Raw genomic sequence first — 25,323 nt, forward strand, 5'->3', positions numbered from 1 at the left:
CAATCCAGTGAAATTCCCACAATTTGTGATAAAAGAATGGATGAGGCATCTGGGAGCTGTTAAATCTGGATTCCTTCAATAACACTTGACAAGTCTTAATAAAATAAATCATGAGAAAATATCTTCCAAGACTCAGTTATGAAAGTAGACTATTTTAGTTAAAACTAGAAGGCAGCAACCAAAATCTCTTTCATGAAATCCAATTGATTTGTCAGTTCTTTTAAATTATCAAGGTATTAAACTTTATTATAAAATACATTCAACTTATGTTTTTAATTATTGTATGTTTTTCTGTAACACTTTGTAAATCTTCAGTAATATTTGTGAATAAAACACTGTTGTTCATTGTTAATGTTAGTTCACAGTACAGTGATATTAAAAATGTATAATTGCTAAATGTAATGTGACCCTGCACCACAGGGTCACACAGGTATATTTGTAGCAATAGCCAACAATACATTGTATGGGTCAAAATGATCGATTATCCTTTTATGCCAAAAATCATTAGGATATTAAGTAAAGATCATGTTCAATGAAGATATTTTGTAAATTTCCTACCGTAAATATATCAAAACTTGACTAGTAATACTCATTGCTAAGAACTTCAGTTGGACAACTTTAAAGGCGATTTTCTCAATGTTTGATTTTTTTTGCATCGTCAGATTTCAGATTTTCAAATAGCTGTATCTCAGCCAAATGAGATCCTATCCTAACAAACCATACATCATGGAAAGCTTCTTTTTTCAGCTGAAAAATGATGTATAAATCTCAATTTCAAAAAATTGACCCTTATGACTGGTTTTGTGGTCCAAGGTCACAAATAATGTAGAAGTTTTGTTCATTGTTAGTTCATATTAACTAATGTAACTAATGTAAACAAAGAGAAACCTATGTCTAGTATAGTTGTGGCAAACATTTATTTGTGGTGAATGCTTTATTGAATCTTTATAGTTTTTTTTATAATTTAGGATTAAAAAAGAAGAGACTGCAATCAAGGTTGTTTGGACAACATTTAGTAAATATCTTGAAATATTTCAGCAACAACACTTAAAATAGTATCTATAACCTCTTATTCGATTATATATTCTGACGTGTGCACACACAGATCTATATATAAACAGAACATTATTCAAATAATTTGTAAAAAGTATGGCTTGTTTAAATTTGTGAAACTAAGTGTAGCATCAGTGGATCCTAATTGGAGACTATTTTTTTTTGTTTTGTTTTGTTTTGAGTTAAAGTAAATCATTAAAATGTGGTGGTACTTTCATGCATTTTGAACAGTTTGGCAGTTCATAGCAAGCGTGTTGCAGAATGGGATTTTGTCAGTGGATGGCCCTTATGCATGAAGGAATTACTGAACCTAAACTTGACTTTCCTTAGATCTTGTGTAAACCCCAGCCAGTTCCCACTATGCTACCACTTCAGTGCATGCTGGGATTTGGTAAACTCTTTTAACAGCATTTGAACACACAGAAAACTAAATATCTTAAACATAAGATGATAATGAACTTACATTTTCAAATTTACCTCCATTTGTTCTAAAAATTTGCATTGTTACTCTCAAACTTTCATCCACATCACTCATCCATTTGCACAGAAATTTAAATTAATCAGAAAAAAATCTAATTACAATCACATTCAAGCAAAATCTCAAATAACCCAATTTATAAAACAAAACACTCATATGCTCATTTAAGCTCATTTTTAAAATAATAATAATAAAAAAAAAAACATTTAAACAAGTATGATCACAAGCTAAAAAAAAAACATTTGCATAGTGCTAAAGTGTAATAAAAATTCCCATGAAGGTTGTACAGTGCACAAAATGTGCATACAAGGAATGACTTTCCATAAAGAGATGTTAGAAATGTGAATGTAGCCCATGTGTTTCTTTAAGGAGCGGTCACATTTGCGAAATTTCGCGGGCAAAAAGGTCTGTTGTCCATTGTCAAAAGTGTAGCGATGCATGAAGCACAGCTCAACAGTCACTTTCAAATCAAGCAGCTTTCTATTGGTCAAAGGCTCAAATTCATGTCACCAACTTGAACACAAGCAAAATCTCTGAGGGGAAATCTTTCACCGTCAAACAAAACTCCCGGTCGCAAGGACTCCTCTAGAAATGACTGGACTTCTGTAAATGTGACCGCACCTTTACAGCATAATTCATGAGGCCCAAAATTCTTAAGTGAATGTTAGTGAAGCAGACAAGGCTTTTGACAGTGTGATGTACTACAGTTTCTTTCAAAGAGTGGCATGTGAGTTTCTCACATTTTTGATCTCCAATTCTAGCTGTTTTATCCGCACATCTTTCTGGTTAAGCTGCTCCCTCAGCCTTCGGATCTCATCCTGCTGCTTATAAAACATCTGTCGTAGCTATATGCAGAAACACATACATAAACACATTAGAGGAAAGTATCAGAACACTTTTTATGCAAGCAGTCGCTTAGCTAAGGGGATAACTGATCACTGCTAAGCTACATGTAGCATACCTCATTCTCTGTTTTTGGTGGCGAGCAGTGTGTGGAATCTAGTTGTCCGTTGCTGACATAGGTTGTGGAGCTGCTTCTTTCATCTGTGGATGGGAGCAGCAAGGTTGAGGGGGTTTCTCTGCGCGTGTTCACCTCTTTGGCATCCTGCCTTTCCTGAATCAGCTGTGATAGTCCTGGCCGACTGCGAGAAATTTGCGTCTCCATTGAGTCTGTTGGGTCTTTCCCTGAGCCCAATTCCACATATGAGTCCAGTTTACTTCCAGGCCTCAGAGACATCATCACAGGACCTGCAGAGCATATCAATAAGTTTTATTCTCTCACCAATAAATGGTTTTATTATTTCTGACATTATATGTAGCAATACATACACTACCAATCATAAGTTAGAAGTCACGGTAAAAACTTTTACATTGTTACAAATATATATAGGGTACAATGGGGCTAAAAGGCACCCCCTGAGAAAAAAATGTGCTTTTCACTGTGCCCAAAGTGTATGATTACAGAAAAATACATATGTATTGAACATTTATGAAGCAACAGATTTTGTGTGAAAATAAATCATACAAGTCATTTATTTTGTTTAAAAATCTCATAAAATGTATGAGGTGGCAGGGGGTAAAACGCTCACCAGCACTGGGTAAAAGGCACACCATACTGATACAAATACTTTAGTTAAAATAATGTTTTTTAGTAATGTCTAAGTTAATACTATTCTAGTTAATACTAGTTCAAAACAATCACTTTGCAAAAACATTTGACTGGTCGTGTATATTTCAGAATATTACTGCTTTTACTGTATTTTTTAACAAATAAATGAAGCTTTGGTGAGCATAAGTACGGAGCCCCCACACATGACATGCAGGGCAAAAAAAGTAAATCATGCCTAAAAAATCGTCTAATTTGTTCCCTCGGTTTACTAAATCGTGCACACGATTTACTAATTCGTTCCTGTGTTTTTAAGTTTTGAGTAAATCATGCACACTAAATTATTCGTTCTAATTCCTGTTCACATTCTTATAAACCAATGTAGATGCCTCTTACTTAAATTTGAGAATGTGTCTGTAACTCATTTCCAACTCAAAATAAAACCCAATTAAAATGTCTCTATCCATAACATAGCAGCAGCTATAGGTTTATGCAGACAGAAAGTAGAATGAATTATTAATTTGTGCACGATTTACCTAAAACAAGGGAACAAATCAGTAAATTGTGCGCATTTAGTTATTTACCCTCCTAATAATAATTTCTCATTTTTTTATTCCACAGAAGAAAGAAGGACATGCTGGTTTGAGGGTTAGTAAATGATGCTAGAAAATTATTTTAAAAGACTCTAACCTTTGTCTAGACCACCGATCCACTCATCTGCTGTCATGGCTGGCTTGTTCCCAGCTGTCATGGGGTAAATGTCCTCTTGATAGGACTCTGACTGCAGAACAGAACACAATAACATCTCATTTAGTCATTTGCCAGATTGCCAGGGATCCTTATCAACAAGGACAGCACAGTCAAGTGTGTAGTAGCTCTACTTTTTGTCATATTTTTTGTATTTGCAAGCATGTTTGAACAGAATTGTATGTACCCTTCGTGGAACAATCATGGAGAGAGGTTCTATGAGACATTTGATTGTCACTAGCTTGTAGAATCTGAAGATTTCACAGGAACACACATCAAGCCCTCTCTTTGGCATGACACCTGGAAGAGAATGCAAAACATGTTCTGATTAGAAAATCATTAAAAGATCAAAAGCACACTTTTAAAAATAATACTTAGTACGGAAATAATACACTTAATATACTTAATGCAAACTGAATGTATTGTTTTTAAACACTTAACTGCATGTTAAAGTTTTTACATGTAATTTAATATTGTCTTTAAATTATAGTTATAGGGTACATCTTAATACTTAAATGTAATTTACAGTTGAGGTCAAAAGTTTACACACACCTTGCAGAATCTGCATGTAAATTAAACAGTTAAACTGCCCGCTGTTCTTCAGAACAATCCTTCAGGTCCCACAAATTCTTTGGTTTTTCAGCATTTTTGTGTATTTGAACCCTTTCCAACAATGACTGTATGATTTGAAGATCCATCTTTTCACACTGAGGACAATTGAGGGACTCATATGCATCTTTGCATATGCAAAGAACAGCGGGCAGTGAATGAACAACTGTCATGAACAACTAACACTAAACAAAAACAACAAACAAAAAAAACACAGCTGTGAATCATTCAGGTAACAACACAGTATTAAGAATCAAGTATACGTAAACTTTTATATGTAAAATTCAATTCTTTTTTTCTCCTGTGGACTATATGTAAACGTCTTTTATGTGAAATATCTTATTCAGGTCAATACTAAATAAAAAATAACGAGCGAATGATCTCTCTTATTTTGGTAAAATAATTAACATTTTGCAGATTCTGCAAGGTGTATGTAAACTTTTGACCTCAACTGTATATTTAAACTTGTATGTCATATTAAATATATTAATAATCCAAAATTTGAAATTATTTAAGTCACAATTATTTAAAATATATTAAATGTATATTAAATGTAAAATATAATGTGTATTAATATATTTAAAGTAATATCAAATAACACTGCAGTTAAAATTACAATCAAGTATTTTAAATGATAAACATCATAAAGTATGAAAAAATATAACTTTTGTTATTTGAAATATGCTTCAAAGTTAACTTTTAATTATACATTACTACAAAGTGTTAAGTCTCTTTGAGTATACTTAAGTGGCAAGTGCACACTGAATACAATTAAGTGGACTTCTTTTTTAACAAGGGCATAGTCAGTGGGATGGTTTTGGGTTCATACAGATGAAGCTGAACATTCTCAAAAACTTTTATATTTATGTACAATTAGTATATATATATGTGTGTGTGTGTGTGTGTGTGTGTGTGTGCTCCTGCTGAAGGTAAAATATAGTACAGTACTTCTCTGGCACCTGAAGTATTTAAGCCATTTACTTACTAAACCTGATAAGTGACAGAAATTACAAAAACGTCAACAAGGACAAACCAGTTTCAAATGATTGTTGATTTGTGCCGCTGTTTTTACTACTTTTTAAAGGAACATTGAAACGGGGTAATAGACTTCTGATGAATTGTTGTTATGAGTATGTTTTTGTGTGTATATACATACATGTAAGCTATACATAGAGTACTCACCCATTCCCTTCTGTGGTAGAAGAGATCGGTATTCAGTCAGATAATGCACATATGGCTTCTCTGGACTGATTTCATAGTATCTGATGTTTCCATCACCCTAAAGATTAAAGGAAGATTGTGTTATCCATTAATAACCTGTATCATCAACAGAGCGGTAAAACACTATTTTTGCCAATCTGGTAATCCAGGTTATATGTACTCACTTTTCCAGCTATGTAAAGCATGTGTGTGTCAGGGTCATAAAAAGGAAAAAGAACACCAGAGGAGCCGTCCAAGTCCTCTGAATAAGACGGCTTAGTGAGGTCCTCCTGCGGAACATACACATGTACGTGTGATTTTTGGACTTAACACTGTTAAGATTACTGTTTTTTTAGCCAAAGCCATCAAAAATACCAATATAAAGTTATTACTGCATTGAATCCATATTTAATTCATATCATAGTAAAACAGACGGAAATGCATTGTAATGGTCAAAAAAAAAAAAAAAAAAACTGCTATGTCATGATTGTAACACTAGGGGGAAATCTAAAGCGAGTCACGATTAGCTCATTACTTCTATGGCTTCTTAGAGATGTCCTTGAAGGTGAGCTTGTCAGTATGGCGCTTGTGATGACAGGTCCATTCCAAACAGTCAAAAATTAACCAGGGTTTGGGGCAAAAATGCCACCAAAAGTGACAAAAATGTCACAGATATTTAAAAGTGAAAACAGATAATTCCCCCATAGCAAATTCCTCTGTATGTGAAAAGTAAAAATTAGAAGCGTGTATCTCAAACACTCCAGTGTCAGTGTCACTACTAGTAAAAAACTTAATTGTTAGAAATGTTTAACTAATTTGAAGAAAAAAAACACACACACTACTTTTCAAATATTTTTGGGTCAGTAAGTCTTTGGTAAGTCAGTATGCATTAAATTAATCAAAAGTGACAGTAAAAACATTGTTACAAAACGTTATAAATTATTATTAAAGTTTATTAAATGTTGTACTTTTCACTTTGTTAATCAAAGAATCCTGAAAAAAAAAAAAAAAAAAAAAAAAAAACATAGAAATAATTGAAAAATATTATTTATGAACGATAATGTATAATTCCTATTTAATTCCTGTTTTTTTTTTTTTTTAATTGACCCATTTCCAAGCATTTCAGTTTTCACAGCTAAATCTTCTACCAATTTGTTGAAAATGTACTTGTCTTATAGCTTTCATAAGGTCTGCTTGTAATTTGGGTAGGAAATTACACCATGATTATTTTAAATTATTACAAGCTTTTTGAAATACCAAACCAAAGGTGATTCTAGTATGACAAATTTAAGGAATGCACACCCCTAATGTCCTGGTGTTGTGTTATTCAATAAAAAAAATATTTCAATTTATCACTACCAATGTGCTTTTGGGTCTCATATTTGTTATACTGAGAATTAAAAATAAAATAATTAGTTACACTATGACTGTCAATGTCAAGATGGTTAATCAAATCAAAGTAAGCAAAGTATACTGTTCACAGAAGCAATACCAGCACAATATTCTACGACTGACAATAATATCCTGTGATGAAAACTACTTCACTTTTTCTCAAATGGCTGTTTTGGTATCATTTATGTGATTTATGTAATTTCTAACAAGACAAGAAATGTTTTGCATTTTTGAAATATTAGGCATACAAATAAGTGTGAATGTGTTCATATTTAAAATATTATTAACAAATGGTTCAGAATGATTGCTTTCCCATTAAAAATGTTCAAGACATAGTTACGGTCTTGTTTTATAGGTGACAAGGTAGCCATAGTTGCTCAGATCTGGAATTTATTTCAATCAATGATTGAAAAATTTGCCATAAAATTTAAATTTTATAAAATAATATAAAATAATTTAAATAAAATAATTGTAAATAATTTAATTTAATAATAATAATAACCATAATTTAATAATAATTTAATTTAAAAAAAATAAAATTATTTTAAATAATAACATTTGAAGACATGCTGAGTGTTTTCATACAAATAAAGGAAAAACAAAGGAGCCTATTTTGAGAATCCCCTACCTGATCCCATAGTGCAATCTGACGATGGTTCCAGCGTGAATTGCCCGTTGAGAGGAGCATTTTCAGGTTTCCAAGAAATAGCACTTTACTGGCTTTGTGTGATTTGCAGTTAGTCTCCTGAAATCACACATTACACTTCAGTGAGATTCAAAAATAAATGCACATTCCTCTTTCTAAAAAATATACTTGTCAAAAAAATAAATAAATAAATCTATCAACTATGTCCTGTAAAATTACATAAATCATGAAATGAAGTCCTGTTTTCATCTGAGTCACATGAAGAGACATGCCAGTGTGAATGTACGAGCTGGTGCTGACCTTTGGGTAAAGGTTTTAAAAGTGTTAGTTTTGGATGTGTGGTGTCAGAGGGGCAGCCCAGGGGATGTGCATTTCTGTGCAAGTACACATACAGAATGGTATGCCGTCTGTGTCCCAGCACATAATTAAAATTAAGTGAAGGATGAAGTAGTGATGGGCTGGGTTAAAGTTGTATGGAATAATAATACAAGCTTCAAAAACACCATACGCATGACAGATAGAGAAGAAAATCAAACTAAAGGCCACACACACACACCTGTAAAAGGGTGCCAGTTCGTGGGTCAATCACTCTGATCTTCTTGTCCTTGCAAGAGGTGGCAAGTCTGCTGCCGTCTGTGTTGAATGACATTGACAAAACCACATCTGAATGCACACTGATGGACCGCACAGGGTTCTTGATCACCTGTTCAGGAACATCAAGCTTCCACACCATAACCTACACAGAAACACACAAACAAGCACACTTAATGTAAATTAAGGTATGTTTACTGACATTTAATGCATGTACAGTAAGTTCAAAAGTTTGGAGTGAGTATTTTTTTTTTAATTGTTACAAAATATTTATATTTTAAATAAATGCTGTTCTTTTGAGCTAAATGTTAAAGTCTTACCAACCTCAAACTTTTTAACGGCAATACTGCAAATAGCATTTCAGCTGTATTTTTCTTGAAAGTATATAAATTATTCTTCCACTCCATTCTTCCAAAAAAGCTTAGATCTTATTGACTGAAATCAGATTAAGACCGGGGCAGAACATTTCATTCTATACTGTGTGTTATTCAGCAGGAATCTGTTTTTATACACACTACACACTGTCATTTTTTGTAGAGACATTTTACAGGTAAGAATCCTACAGTTACTTTAAGGAATGCAAGGTGTGTGTGCCTATGCGCTGTGAAGGTTGTTGCTCTACACCCACCTTCACTGCCTCAGGATAGCACAAAAACAACCCAAATAGAAAAAAAAAATTAGAACAGGGTGGGGAACCATGAATAAGAAGTTTGGGAAACAGAGATGCTTAATACCACTTTTGTTCTATTGGGGGCTGGGTGGAAGCGAATGGGCAACAAATGAAGGTGGGAGTCAGCATTAATTTACTCAGACAAGACATAATCTAGAAACAATGAATTAGTCTGGCTATGAGCATCCAAGAAATATAATATGGAACGAAAATGCATCTAGACACGTGTTTAAATGACTGTTGACTGTTTCTTGATCAAAAGGGATTTACTGATCAAGAAGGGATTAAAATCCACACCTAGAGTCAACAACTATTTAATTATTCTGATTATTATATCATTATACTATTACTACAGATCTGAAATTAATCCAAATACTCCATTTAGGGCTATAAAAAGGGTAATACATGCAATACGTAAAGATTAATATTAGAGCTCAATGTTTAATGTAAAAAATAAGCATCTATTATTATATCTAGAATGATAAAAGCTATGTTGCGCTTTTTTATTTCTCTTGACCAAACAAGATTCATTATAGAAAAACTGACTCAGGATGTCATGTGAACACTGCATACTATGAGGCACATTTACAGCTGATTAAGCTGAGTTTAGTTTTTTTAAATTCTTGTTTGTAATTACATGTTTAATAAAATAAGCCACAAGCAAAACTTACAATAAATGGAAGCTTGAAGAAAAAATACTTTCAGAATTTTTTTTAATTATTTAATAATTTTTAATAAGAGTGACACAATTAAAAAAAAATGTCTCACTGCTGCTTTAACATATATAAGCACTTACGGAATGCTGCTTGTCTAACCAATTGCTGTAAATGCATTTATTTATTTAAGAGATCCCTTAGTCTCTTTTCCAATATTAACAAGGTCACTGCAGATTTTTGGGTCTCTTTCAGGTTATAAATTATATATACCAAAACTCAGCTGCTGGTTTACAATTATAAGATTAAATATGAACTCCTAATGGTACATAGAGACTATTAGACTCTGATATTACTATTATGTGGTACTAAATTTATAAAGTTACTTATGTTTTATTTATTTATGCTTTATCCTCTGTTCATCCCTTCAGAGTGACGTCTAAGTTTACTTCACTATATTACAATTAAATCCTATTCTAATCATGACAAAATATATAATTGGAAAGGTCTAAGACTCCTAAATAGATATTTTACCACAGTTTTTTTGTTACAAATTATGTAGGAACAGTAATGGATTAATTTTTGACAAGCGTGCACCTTAGAAATCTACATGATAACAGGAGTTTTGACCTTTGTCACCAAAAGTCTTCTTCGTTGGCCTCAAAATTCATCCTTTAAAACCCATTGCATTACCACCAAAATGGTACTTTAAAATCATATTAGAAAATGTATTTGTTCATGAATTATAACAATTTAAGTTTGGATAGTGCACTTTCACGTCCATGTTCAAAAATAGGTGTGACAGTTAAAGGGTTAAAATACATTCAAGTAATAACTAAACTATTATCTTTTAAAATAATTAAAGTATTTTATTTGTTTTGCTCACACACTCAAACAATAGAACTAATTCAGCTCTGGCCACTGGAAAGTAAGTTTAGGATTATAACATTGCTTGTGAGCAATGAAAACACATGATAACATGTTTTGTGATGTGTGCTAAGAGCTTATTATCACTAAGAATATTTTAAATGTTTACCTGGGGGCCAGTTCACAGAAACCTTGTCTGTCTTCATTCCATGACAAAATATGTGTGTGGTTTAAGTACCTGGTAGTCATAGCCAGTACTGAAAATGATGTTGTTGGCAGTGGGGTGCCACTCAATGAGGCCGACACGTCGTGAATGACCCTGCAGCTCCTTCCAAGGCACTGTGATGTTCTTCAGAACACCATGTTCAGGAATATCCCAGATCTTTACCTGAACAACAAACATGGGCAATATCAAAACAATGTTAAAATGTATCAAGAACATCTGTCTGAATACAGTTACTGTAGGTAGAAAGTGAAATATGAGGTAATCAGATCCATTTTAGTCAGTATGAATTTGAGGTGTGAGTGTACGCACACTATATGTCCACACTTACTGTGCTGTCCTCTGAACAAGATGCTATGCAGAAGTCATTAAAGGGATTCCATTTGATGTCAAGTACATTGCTTCTGTGACCAGAAACCTTTGGATGATGAGGGTCAACCTTGCCAGTCTGAGAAGACACACAGATGCACCATTATTTGTACAGAGAGGACAACCATGGGTCAAGCTTTGAAGTATATTTAGCATCTAGCTGATAAAATTATCTACACAGTAAAAAGTAACCTGTGATAATCTTAATTGTTATAACTTAAGGTATCCAAGTTGGGCAACACTTCACAGTAAGGTGTCTTTTGTTAACATTAGTTAATGTACTACCTAACACGAACAAACAATGAACAATGCATTTATTCATCTTTGTTAATGTTAGTTAATAAAAATAAATGTTAGTTAAAAAAAAAAATTGTTAACACTTTACAATAAGGTGTCAACATTAATGTATTAACTAACATGAACAAACAATGTTTACATTTATACATTTATTACACTATTTATTCATCTTTGTTAATATTAGTTAATAAAAATACAGTCATTCATTGTTGGTTCATGTTAGTTCACAGTGCATTAACTAATGTTAACTAACACAACTTGTGATTTTAACGCATTAGTAAATGCTGAAAGTAACATTAACTAAGATTAATAATTGCTGTAGAAGTATTGTTCATTCTTAGTTCATGTTAGCTAATGTTGTTAACTAATGTTAACTAATGAACCTTATTGTAAAGCGTTACATTCAGTAATGCTAAATAATAATTTTGACTTTTTGACTTTTTTAGTTTACTATTATTTTATACACACACACAAAACGTTTTAGATAATGTACAGTTTAAAATGGGGGGGGGCAGTAAGATTTTTTAATGAAATTAATACTTGCATTCATTAAACTGATCAAATGTGATGGTGTAAAGACATAATGTTATAATGTTACACAAGACTTCTATTTCTATATCTAATAAAAACTTCTTTTGAAATTTATTTTTATCAAAGAAGCCACAATGATACATTAAACAGTTCAGAAAAATGAATAATAAGACTAAATGTTTCTTAAGCACCGAATCAACATATTAGAATGATCCGAAGGATCATGTGACACTAAAGACTAAAGTAAAGAATATTCAGGTTTGTCTTGTTTTAAATAAAATCTCACTAAATAAATCTCACTAAATTTATATTAAAACAAGGAACAATGTTGCTGAGAACACTCATCATTCAATTACACATTCAACATTCTCCAAAAAACAAACCAAAGTGCTTCTCAATATTCTTTTTTATACAGTTATTTAGATATTTTGCTGAAAAACAAGATACAGATTAGACTAAAATAGGATTGTTTGTAGTGCAGTACAAAAAAACTAGATCTAAGTCACTGCAAGTTTGACCAAGAATCATTGCATAGAAATGTGTTTGCAAAAGACACAAGTCTCAACAAGGAGAACATCCTTTAGTAGCCAAAAAACAGTTACGTAACACAGATGACTCAGTTAATAGGTGACAAAACTTGACCTTATCGTTTTTTATATCTAAACAGGCAACTGTGGGCACTTTGGGGTTCTGGGGAAAGACACTAAAATGTTGAAATGCTGAAACATGCACTAACTTGTATGGTGTGGTCAGATCACTTTATATGTTGTTTGCTACTAAAGCACATTACCTGTACAATTAAGTTAACATTAAGTACAATTAAGTCAAGATAACTTTTTTAGACACCCTTTGGTGTTTGGGGGGAAGGAGACAGACAATACAGAAAGATGCCTCAAGGCTTTCATGTAACCTGTGCCATTCTTGAGATATGAGGTAATACCTGACTGAACATGAGACAACAGACCAATAAAATGACACAGAGAGCTAAAGTGTGTCAGAACAGGTAAGCGTGCAAGAGTGTGTGTGTGTGTGTGTGTGACAGAAAGAATGAGTGTGAGAAGCTATTTTTGTATATTAGGCTGTAAAATAATAGAAGCTCATAAATATGCTGATAAAAAAAGTTCTTCATTTTCCCTGAAGAAAAAGGAAGATACTGTAACTTACGTAACTTGCCAGTCATTTAACCTTCCTGTTATGTTAAAAAACTGAGTACAACTTCTGAGTCGTTTGTCAAACAGACCTACATTGGTTTCCATGTTTACCAAAAATTTGCAATATGAAAACAGTAATGACTTACATAAAACAAGAAAACCTTTACATCTAAATATGTGAAAAAAAAATTGACAATTTGACCCCAACACAAAAGTGGTAACAAAAATTGTACTGCCTTTCCAAAACACATCCTTACATGTACATTCATGCCCCTAAATGAGAAATATTTACAGAATTTCAAGAACAAAATAAACAGTTAACCAGTTTTCAAGCAGTCTGAAAACTGAATGGGAGTCAAAATAACCCAAATAGAACAGGAGGGTATTAAAAACATGTTACAGTCCATATTTTATCAGTGCTAGTCACAGATATGAACGTGTTTCACTCACGTGGTTGATGGACAGTACCAGGAAGGCCCCACCCCCTGCACATTCCGTGATGACGGCGATAAAGCGAGGGTTGACGGCGCAGAGGTGATTGTCATGAACACTCCGGGTGATGGGGACACCATCATAGCAATTCTCTTTTGTGGCCGGCTTCCCAAACACATGGCGATACTTGGAACTACGGTACTGGGGACGCCATGTCATCTAGATTAAAACAGAAGGTGGATCAACATTTGACATTACTGCCAAAGTCAAAATGCCACAAGTTTTGAAAAAGACATAAACGGACCTATGGGAGAGAGAAAAAACTTGCATCACAATTTTTTAACCTTCTGTGTAAATTTAATATTCAGTGAAAATCATAAAATCAGTTCAAAAAAGTGTAACAGAACACAAGCATAAAAGTTAGTCAGGCTACAACAACTAATCAGTAAAGATTATGAACACAATATTAAAACGGGCACCATATAGGGTAACACTTTATTTTACAGTCTCTTAACTAGTGGCTTATTAGCATGCATATTACTAGAATATTAGCCATTTATTAGTACTAATTAAGTACATATTAATGCCTTATTCTACATGACCTTATTCTACGCCCCTAATCCTACCCAATACCTAAACTTAACAACTACCTTACTAACTATTAATAAGCAGCAAATAAGGAAATTATTAAGGGAAAAGTCGTAGTTAATAGTGAATAAGTGTTTCCTATTCTAAAAAGTTAACCACTTGGGGTATAGGACCTAATTCTCACTATTAACTAGTTGCTTTTTAGCACGCCTATTATTAACATATTGGCTGTTTATTAGTACTTATAAAGTACATTCTGTATGACCCTATTTTACATCCCAAATCCTACCCACTACTTTAACTTAACAACTACCTTACTAACTATTAATAAGCAGCAAATTAGGAGTTTATTGAGGTAAAATTCATTAATAGTTTGTTAATAGCGAGAACTGGACCTTAAAATAAAGTGTGACTATACTAATTTCTAACCTGCAAATCCTCCTGGTAGATGCTGTAACTGGTAAATTCTGTCATTGTGTTTTTCATTATGATTTCAGTTATTATTTTTCCAAAGGCTCTTAAAAGAGTGAACTGAAACTGAATGTCCATAAAGCAAATATGGCAGCCTCCAAGTCAGAAAGAAGCAACAGTCAGAGCATAACAAAAAGTGAGTACATTAATTTTGACTAAAATGACTCTGTTTTAATAAAACAGGTGCTGTTAGCATCCTACACAATTCATAACATATGGTCATCAATTCACATACTTTTATAGTCTTAAATGTCAATATTGTCTAAAGGAGGATCCACCTCTGCAGGAAACAATGAAGAAAAACCCCACTAGCCAACTTCCAACAACTTCACAAACAAAATGCCTGTCAGAAACATCTTCAACAACCTTGATGACTGTGTAGGTAAATGCATTGTGAAAACAATATGACTGGTTTTGGCTGAAGGATAAAGTTCTCAGGTACTAGATCTGAGACTGCTAGATACAAGACAGAGCAAGATCAAACTGCAGAAGAAGAAAATCTGGTGTTTCAACAGCTGTATTTACATGAGTTGTGTGCAGTTGAATTCTGAGTGTGAAGATCACATTCTAGAGAATATGGTGTCTAAAACAGATAGCAGTTACAGATTTGACTGTTTATAGCTGCCTGACTGGAACTGCAAGTACATGCAACAAAAAATGTTTAAGTGACTGACGTCCACCAAAACAAGTGCACATATATTCAAACACACCTGAGATTAACATTCTAAGCTTCCCTTTAAATGCAGTGCATCCTGGGTGGAGAAACAGTCTTATCTGGGCAATACAGGCCAAGAGGGGGAAAACGCATATCTTAACACTACATTCAGTGTCTGATGATTTATTAGACAGCTTCGAACACTAATCCATACTAAAATACATTGAAATCAAGTTGAAAAAATGAAACATTGCAACACTGTTTAATATATATGAGCAAATCCTTTTGTGACAGGATTTGTATATGTCTGAGTGGTTCAGTTTTCAAAGACTGGTGTAATGATTAACGAAGTGATGGATTAGCTAGTGTGGGTGTGGTGGTAGGTAACAATAGATATAAAAATCATGACAATACCAGAAACTTCTTATTAATGTATGAAGCACAATTAATAACAAAAACATTAAGGGTAGACGTCATCCAGACACAAATTGAACATGGCATTTAAGTTCATCTTTCTGGACGATTATTTTTTATTTTTTTTTTTTTTCGTTTGTTTGTAGCTTTTCACCTTTACACCACCGCATTAACTTTGTGTTTTTATAGTAATTACGGCATTAACATAACAAAAAAGTTTAAGCCCTGACAGCAGAAAATAATAGTAACAGTGACTGTATATTAATACCATAACTATAATAGTATAGTATGCATTATAATATCCTCCATCTCTCCAAAACCCATCTGGCCTGAAATGAACTAATATAGTTTTTAAAGATCTCATCGGTTCATTGAAGTGAGAAGGCAATATCTGAAACATGTTACAAAAAAATGCCTTTGGCTGTGAAAACTACTCACCCTGTCTGTGCTGAGCACACAAAGACCTGAGAGAACAGAGGTGAAGATGCAAAAATAAAACTGGAGAAAATATCCCTGTTTACCACTTCCACAGGCAGAGTTATTCCATTTCAAATCTCTTGTAAAACATCACAGACAAAGAAAAAATAACAATGAAGAAGCAAATCACATAAAGACAGTGAGAAAACAGAAGTTAAACTTCTGCCCTGCAGCCTCAGTAAATGTGGACTGAATGCCAGCAGCACGTCCAGCGCTTGTGAGCGAAGCAGGTAAGAGATCATGTGTGCACACTCCCTAAATGGGTGGCGCCTCACAGCAGAAAGCTCAGGGGAAGGGTAGGTGTGAAGAAAAGATAGGACAAAATCACCACACTGATTTCCTGTACATTAATCACTATGGGCAGGGCATTAAAATGTCTTAACACTACATAATAATACATGTATTGACATTTCTGTATTTGCTTTAAGGGTCAGTTTTTTTAAATTGAGATTTATATATCATCTGGAAGCTAAATAAATAAGCTTTCCATCGATGTATATCAATATGACTGAGATACAACTATTTGATACAACTATTTGAAAATCTGGAATCTGAGGGTGCAAAAAATGTAAAAGAAAATTGTCCAAATAAAGTTCTTAGCAATGTATATTACTAATCAAAAATTAGGTTTTGATATATTTATAGTAAAAAATTTACAAAATATCTTCATGGAACATGATCTTTACCTAATATCCTAATGACTTTTGGCATAAAAGAAAAAGCGATCATTTTGACCCATACAATATTTTTTTGGCTACAAACATACCTGTGCTACTTACGACTGATTTTGTGGTCCACGGACACATTTTATTTTATTTCTTTAAACTCATTTGCAACAAATCTCTAATAAACAGCCAAATCTATCAACATTTTCACTAAAAGACGTAGTGAAATACATAGTCACACAAGAACTTCAGAGTGATCACAAGCTACTGAATCAGAATTATGAATCGATTCAGTGAAACAGACAGTTTGAACTCATTTACAGAAATGAATCACACAAACAATAATGGCATTTTTGCTGCTTTAGTATAAATCAGTGAAGCGATCAATACATTTCTCTCAACACGCTTATACTTGTGAGATTAAAATCACTGCAGTATTCACAGTTTTTCTTATGGGATATCAATCAATTATTTATTCCATGGAGCTGTAGTGTGATGACTTTTTTTTCTATATTTACCTTTCTATTTTTGCTCAAGGACCTATAAATAGTGTCTCTGTTCTTTTGGATGTGCATGCTTTTGTTCATTTTCCTTTCCAAAAGACTGTATTGTGAATATTTGATATATCATCCAATCTTTGCAGTATTCAGATCTGAATCTGTCTGCTGCGCAACAGAAATTTCAACTGAGCAGAAGCAAAGGCTGTTTCTCTTTGTTACTGAACAACAAGAAAAGCTCAGGTCATTATCGAGTGTCATCTGAGTACAGCAGAGGCTCGATAGAAATATGTTTATGCTTTGTAAATAAGCAGTGTAAAGCAAATACTCAGGAAATGAATAATGGAGTCGTAAAAGTGGTAGAGTTACTGGATGCAAGTCAATATGAGGAGAGTAAACACACACAGGGACAGAGTCCAGTCCACAGGTCAGGTTTAGTCTAAAAAAGCAGACGGAAGTATCATTTCTATTAAATGAGTTCAAGTTTCACCTGGAAGATAAGTTAGTCACTGAACACCTGCAAGACATAAGAGGATAGGAATCACTGAAAAACCTGCAAACTGCACCTTTTTGCTGAGTTGCTGCAGGCAAATGTCGATTACTTAAATAAAAGTTCACACTACTATTAGCGATGAGGTCAGGATCTGTTATCCAAGCAATTAGAGAGCAGCTTGACATGCAGCTTTCTGAAGGCCTCAAGAGCTGACTAATGTGCAGAGATTACAGACATTATGCTAATAACCAGCTACAACAGAGGAAAAGCTCTATGGGTCCAGATCTTTTAGTGTGGAAAGGTGTTTGATCTTGAATGAGCAGATCTGCATTTTCACAATACACCGCCTGGTTTCAGTTTCTGGGCCATTGAGGCCTCACTAAATCCTAACTGTGTGGATGGGACACTGACATTAGTATTGTCTTCGAGTTCTGGGTCACTGACTGTTGTTATGTTAATTACCCCTAAAATGTTGAGAAAGACTGTGTTTTGATATGATAAATGTCGACTATGGGCTCTCTAGGAGGGTCTGGTTGAGTTTGTTTATCCTGTCTCAACTCTTCACTCTTGCAAAGAAGGTCTTTAGGTGAAGTTTGATCTAGAATAAGGACATGAGTGCATGTCCTGAATTAATAATAATAAAAACGAACAACTTTATTGCTTTATTGCACCAACACAAGATCATGAAACTGCATCTGCAACAGTATCTGTTAACTGACACCATAAAGTCCAAAAATAAGCTAGTGACGTGAAAGCAATTGTAAACAGCAATAAAGCTTGATCACGTCTACATCTTGTTCTTAGTTGTATAAGTGTAATAAAAAAGGTAAATATGATAATTAAATAAATAAAATATTACAATACAATGCAATATTTATTAAATAATATTAGAGTCTAAATAAACTAAATAAAAAATATATATATATGTATATATTTCTGCAAAATTAAATGATATTAAACCGATTATTGTATGTTTTGTGGCAGTTTGAAAATTAAATGCCCTTTAAAGGGTTATTCCATTCCAAAATGAAAATTTTGTCATTAATCACTTACCACCATGTCGCTCCAAACCCGTAAAAGCTTCGTTAGACACGGATACGTTTTCTATGTTTATTTACACTTTGATTTGAACGAAAACAGCGTATCCGTGTGAAGCATACGCTGTTTGCGTCCAGTGGATACTCTCCAAAATGGTGCTACGGTGACGCAGTGTTGCTAAAAGGTGCTTTATGGCGCTTAAAAGTAACGTACCAACTACACTAAACCCTAACCAGCAGTGTTAACAAAAGCAAACATGATATTAAAATTAAGTTTCTGAAGCAACTATGCAAAAAAAAAAAAAAAAAAAAAAAAAAAAAGGCAGGTTAGAACACATTTGTGTAAACATGTTTTGCATATGCCCACCCCATACATGTCTTTATGTGGTTTGCTTAGCAAATACTCAAAAATCTCTATTTGAGACTGGTAGGAAATTATCTGCCACTTTGGGTTTGGTAAAATCATTAAGGGAAGCAATAGTTTGTCAATGCATGAATCGAGTAAGGAAAAATGTAAATGTATTACCAATGTATTAAAGCTGAAGAATGTGACTCATTTGCACAGCTCTTTGTTTCCTTCGAAAAGTGGGACTGTTCAATTTGACTTTCAAAGCTTACATTTGAATTTCCCTCTTAAGAGAAAAAATAGTTACTGAGGCTCACCAAGCTGATTCTGAAAGAGAAACTTCTGGATAAAAACATATCCAGCCATCAGAGAAACAAAAAAGTGAATGATGATGTATTTAGCTAGTATTACACAACATGAATAGTAGCTGCTTGTTAAGTCAAAATTGTGCAACATCACTCGAAGCTCACAAAATAAATCACAGCTTATAATGATGTTTGCAATATGGGTGGAAAGTACATATGTGTCACGCCTTAATTCTGCAGATACATTATTTATTCACAAAAACGAACAAAATAATGTGAAGGAACTATGGCTTCCTCACAGCCTCAATGGTCATTAAATCATTAATGTCTATTCATGAACTGTCCACCTGCCTAAATCAGGGAAACTATATATCCTAATATTGCAAACAATACAGCCATCTGCTCATCTAAACACTACAACATTCAGAAGAGCTCATGAAACCTGAAACTAAATCAATATGTTTATTGACAAATACAAAGAGGGATGTGCTGCACACACAAACTGTAATAATGACTTGAGCATTACAGAGGGATGTGAAGTCAGGAAGATTCCATGCCATTCAATAACCCACTTAAAAAGAGAGGATGCTGGGAAAGGCTTCTTGATGGGTTTCAGAGTGGGTACAGTAACTGTAATGTGAAACTAAAAATAAAACAAACTGAGTTTGGTAGACGATGGACATGATTCCACACATTATACAGCATGCATTTTCTTTTATCAGCATAATTTACTGTCTCTCTCTCTCTACGTAGAATTAAATTATATACAGAATAAGCAACATAGCTACATGTCACCCTGGACCACAAAACCAGTCATATGGGTCAGTTTTTTGAAACTGAGATTTATACATATCTGAAAGCTGAATAAATAAGATTTCCATTGGTGGTTTGTTAGGATATGACAATATTTTGCAGAGATACAACTATTTGTAAATCTGGAATCTGAGGATGCAAAAAAATCTAAATATTGAGAAAATTTGTCCAGATGAACATCTTAGCAGTTTATAGGCTGACTGTACCTGGGTAATTTGTGTAACAACTACTGATTCTTAGAAGTTAATGTTAAAAAACATTACATTAAATGTAATTCTCCTTCCAGCAGATGATGAAAAGGCAAAGGAAGGCTGAACTGCTTGAGCCTGTACTCTGTCCTTTCTTACTAATCAAAAGTTAAGTTTTGATATATTTACGGTAGGAAGTTTACAAAATATCTTCATGGAACATGATCTTCACAATATCCTAAGGATTTCTGGCGCTAAAGAAAAATTTATAATTTTGACCCATACAATGTAAGGTTGGCGATTGCTACAAATATACCTGTGCTATTTACGACTTGTTTTGTGGTCCAGGGTCACAAATATGAAATAAACATGAAACAATGCATGTATGTGTGTATATAAGAGTTGTTTCATATGCACAATGTTGCTTGTATGTCAAGGGTTTATAAGCTCCCAGAATGCATTGCAGCATGAATAAATTAGGTGGTCAGGATTGTTTTGCTTTTTGCTGACTTGATTTATGTTTCTGTTTTGTCATCGCTTTAAGTTATTTGTTTTGCATGGTCTTTTGCATGGTATGGGTTACGAGCTCATATTTTCTCTTTATTATGTTTGTTCATTGTTAATGAGGTTTCTGTGCTAATTGTTGAGGACCATGTGCTACATATTACTACTGCACATAATATTTTTTTAGAGGTCAAGATTACAGTTCATAGTAGCTGTGTATAAGAATTATAGATTTCTAAGACTTACAAGAAGATCTGCTGCATTGCTAATTCAACAAGAATTACGTACTATTTCTGACATTAATTTTTTGTATGAATGAGAAATGTTACTATCAGATTTAATTTGGACAAAGAAAGTAGTCTTGCAGTATAACAATTATGTCAAGAAAACCTAACATTATTGATGTGCATATGTTGACTTGTTTCATTGCCCAACAACTCAACAACTGTGATGGACTGCCAGTCTAAAAAAAAGAATTTGAATCAATAGATGGGTGTTCATTTCCTTCTGCAAATGTCTAACTTCACCAAAAGCAAGAAAAAAAGAAAGAGAGTCCCTGTGGATTTCCTGTCAGGTCAAGATTGAGCTAATTAGAGTTGTTTTTTATGTACAATCTCGAATCAGCATATTAGAAATGACTTCTGAATGATCAGAAAACTGTTTTTTTTTTTTATTTGTAATAATATTTCACAATTACTGAGCATTACTGAGTCTTTTTTTTAAACATAAAAAATGGATAGTGCATTGTTTAACTAGATACATTACTTACCCTCCTTAACTGACTGTTCAACAAAAACCTGCTAGTCGATTAGTTGACCAACATGACTCATCTGTGACCTGTGTTCACTAAAGGGATCAACTAAAGGTTACTTAAAATAATCCAAGGTCTTTGAATATATCAAGATCTTGAGGGAACTTCTTGTTGAGTGGACAAACCCATTCAAACCTTTTTTTTTTTTTTTTTTTTTTTTTTGTTACAGTTACAACCAAATACAAAATGTAAAAGTGGAACAAATCATGAACAAATAGTCTGTTCACACCAGGAGTATTTAAAAATGTATTTTTAAAATGTATTTAATAAAGATATGCGATGCAAAACATCACATGTTGATAGGGCTGATAGGGCTACCATAAGCACCAAATGCTGATATGATATGTACAACTTCAGCATCTCTGGACATGTGATTCAAAGCCTGCAATTCAAATCACAAACCAACGTGAATAACTTTCACCACTGAGTGAATATTCATCTCCAGTGTGAACAGGTCCATAAAAATGCATTGTTTTTATTCAAAATGTGGTTAATACCAAATATTTGTGTTTAAAACAGCCTTAAGAAGGCATGATCTTACCTACCACATTACAAACTCCAAACAGAAAGACAGTGAATGTAGACAATGTTATCTGATCCTTTGTCATTAACTAAAGTTACCTGTGTGGTGACAGCGCTAGCAAATGGATTGTATACAACTGTATATTTCATCAGTGCAGGTTCAACCAAACCTTTTCCAAATGCTCATAAAAAATATTTTGCATTAGAGAGTATTCTCACCTGACCTAAAATCAACCAACAATACAGAAAATCAAACTCTTTAGCCTATGCTGTGAATTATCACTGAACTGTTGAAGATGTACAGAAAAAATACCATTAAAGCGTGAGAATGGACAGAGGAGCCAGAGTCATATGTGTCCAGGTAAAGACCCAGACTAAAGCAACACTCATGGCTCATGGACGTGTCTGAACACGACCACACCTCTCTTTGACATGTTTCACCCTCAGGACTTTGACACCTGGCAACCCTTATGAACTGTCTTTCATTACCTGGCCTCTCGTGAGTGTCTGTCTGTCTCACTCAGCAATACACCCAGGCCACATCCTCTATTTAGTATTAAAGAATATGAGTGACAGAATTCAAGCCAATTCAGCTAAACACTAGTGGTTTGGCAGACATGTGTTTTATAATAATTGCTTATGATAATAAATTGTATTCAGATTATCAAAACTGTGGTTGTGGTTATAACAGGCACAAATAGAAAGTGGATACTTAAATGTATAGTTCATCCGAAAAATGAAAATGACAACTAATTTTCAGTTTTGGGCTATCTCTTGAATGAATCTGATAATATATTTATTCACATTTTTATCAATCTAGTCAATGTTCTTGATCTGATGATTAAAAAAAAAAACAAAAAAAAACTTTTTTTTTATTTTAAAATTAGCCATCATTTTACAGAGGTGTTGAAAACATTTGTACTATAGAAATACAGTACATCACATGTAAGTGTCAGTTCAGTTCTAGAAGAGATCGTGAAAAAGTCTAAACAAAATAAACACAATAAAAACCATTAACATTTCACAATGTTTTCATTTATTGATATTAGGTAACTATTAATCACCATGAACTAACAATAAAAATACCTCCAAAGCACTTATTTATTTTAGTTAGCTATTAATTAGGCACATACTGTAGCCTATTGCTTATTGCTCATGTCGGTGCATTAGGCTACTAATGTTAACTAATGGGACCTTACTGTAAAGTGTTACCAAAATTAAAACTATAGACGACATGAGATAAGATACATACTTATCTGGCAATTTATCAAAACCATTGATGTTCTAAGGTCTCCTAAAGTCACTCTATCACCGTCAATAAAATAGCCTATAATAATAATAATAATAATAATAATAATAATAATAATAACAATAATAATAATAAAATACATAAAAAAAACACTGTCTGAAACACTACACAGAAAACTACAGTTAAGTGTAAATAATTATGAGTTTTCTTACCTTTGTGATGGTCATGCAGTATGAAGAGAACTGAGAATATAACCCACGGCTACTAGATCCGCGTCTTTTTAAACACTCTCTCGCTGAAATGTGTAAGAGAGAGAGAGCGAGAGCGAGAGAGAGATTATAGGATGAACAGTACATAGATGCCGCAGTGTTTGAGGTGAGGTGTGAGCATCAGCTGGCATCTGTTAGTGTTCATTATGGGACGCAGACATGTCCTCCTAAAGGGGCGCTTGGACGCTCAGAAAGCCAAACGCACCATTGAGCTTCATTCAAATCACAGAACGCTGTTCGTTTTATTCGATATATGTGTACACTACAGTGTATAATCATTTAAATGTATTAATTCCGAGAACTGTAGTCCAGGTAATACATAGAAATATCGTAAATCAATCGCTATAAAAATGATTAAAATAAAGTCTTAGTTAGTAATCACAAAACTACTATGATTGGCCCAGGCTTGTACAGCGATGTGAAAAGTAGCATGTATCACGTGACACCTCTGTGCATGGCTTACTCCGGCTTTTGTCTGAACAACATTTTCAACTGATTAAGGACATTCTAGACGAACTTCAACACTTATTTAGTTTAAAGATATGGTTAAGAGTTAAAACAAATCTTACTTTTTTGTGCTAATTAGACCTGTCCAATTAGAAATAACTTGCATGCACTAAGACCCGCCCATTTTTATACACTTTATTCCGTTCACTACCAGTCTCGTTTTTTCGATGTCTATGGGTGTGGGACGGCGCTGCGGTGGAGTTTAAGGGTGGGGAGATGATATAACCCATAACCTGTGTTTGAGAACACTGCCCTCCCCCACCCCATATTGATAGATTTGAGGGCCAAATATAAAATATGCAAATAAATGAAGTAATGTGGGGAATAAATGTGTAAGTATACATTCACAATAAATAATAAAGCCGCTAGGGCAAATGTGTTTTTATTTATTTTTCTTTTTTTACTAAGAAACATCTGCAACAAAGGCTTGAATTAGAGTTTTAATGTTTTAATAACTTACTCATTTGTGTAATAATAGATTTATTCGTTTTTAAATATATTCTTTAATTCTGTATTTACTTTTTTCATTTATTTACGTGTTGCTTTCTACACGTAATAGTGGTGAGTGTTCTTTTATTGATTAATCACAGTTAATCACAGTTTAACCTGAGGTTTTGGTTGGCCAGAATGGTCCCGGTAGCCCCTGCTGGTAAATGTCATAACTACACCAGTTGGTTTCAATCTTTCCTTACTGGCAGATTGCCTCTGGGCATCTAGTCTATTTATTTTCTTTAAATTTTCATCACTATGAAACTTTTGAAGAACAATAAAAATGTCACAGGCCCATGAGTTTTAGCAAGGAGCCTGTTTCTCAAACTAAAGACTGATATACCTGTCTTCTTGCTTTTGTGCATCACAGCCGCCCACTTCTCTCTCTGCCCTAGGTGCTGAAAATAGGCCTTCGCTATGACAGGTAATTTTTCTGACTTTTAATTTTATAAAAAAATAATAATATATATATATATATATATATATATATACAGTAGTCAACATTTGA

General features: G+C 33.5%; 1 protein-coding gene across 2 annotated transcripts; it reads right to left on the minus strand.

Annotated features, from left to right (window-relative positions):
• Positions 1-309: 309 nt before the first annotated feature.
• coro2aa (coronin 2Aa) lies at positions 310-23,944 on the minus strand. Of its 2 annotated transcripts, none has more exons than XM_051119483.1 (12): positions 23,763-23,944; positions 13,534-13,734; positions 11,067-11,183; positions 10,751-10,900; positions 8,288-8,467; positions 7,714-7,830; positions 5,879-5,983; positions 5,676-5,772; positions 4,072-4,184; positions 3,828-3,918; positions 2,493-2,779; positions 310-2,376 (listed from the first exon to the last, which is right to left on the minus strand). In XM_051119483.1, the coding sequence occupies exons 1-12, from the start codon at positions 23,904-23,906 to the stop codon at positions 2,245-2,247; spliced, it is 1,734 nt and encodes a 577-aa protein (XP_050975440.1). In that variant the 5' UTR covers positions 23,907-23,944; the 3' UTR covers positions 310-2,244. The 2 variants fall into 2 exon arrangements, with proteins under 2 accessions (XP_050975440.1, XP_050975443.1); XM_051119486.1 differs by lacking the exon at positions 23,763-23,944 and adding an exon at positions 16,082-16,319 and having other exon boundaries at positions 311-2,376.
• Positions 23,945-25,323: the final 1,379 nt, after the last annotated feature.

The sequence above is a fragment of the Labeo rohita genome, chromosome 1 (assembly GCF_022985175.1).
Source record: "Labeo rohita strain BAU-BD-2019 chromosome 1, IGBB_LRoh.1.0, whole genome shotgun sequence".
In the NCBI taxonomy this organism is placed as follows: Eukaryota; Metazoa; Chordata; class Actinopteri; order Cypriniformes; family Cyprinidae; genus Labeo; species Labeo rohita.

Coding starts and splice junctions, on each gene's coding strand:
- coro2aa (XM_051119483.1), bottom strand. CDS start 23,906: ATGTACTGTTCATCCTATAATCTCTCTCTCGCTCTCGCTCTCTCTCTC. Junction 13,735..23,762: donor ACTGCATGACCATCACAAAG/GTAAGAAAACTC, acceptor GTTTTAATCTAG/ATGACATGGCGTCCCCAGTA. Junction 7,831..8,287: donor GAACTGGCACCCTTTTACAG/GTGTGTGTGTGT, acceptor GTGTGATTTCAG/GAGACTAACTGCAAATCACA.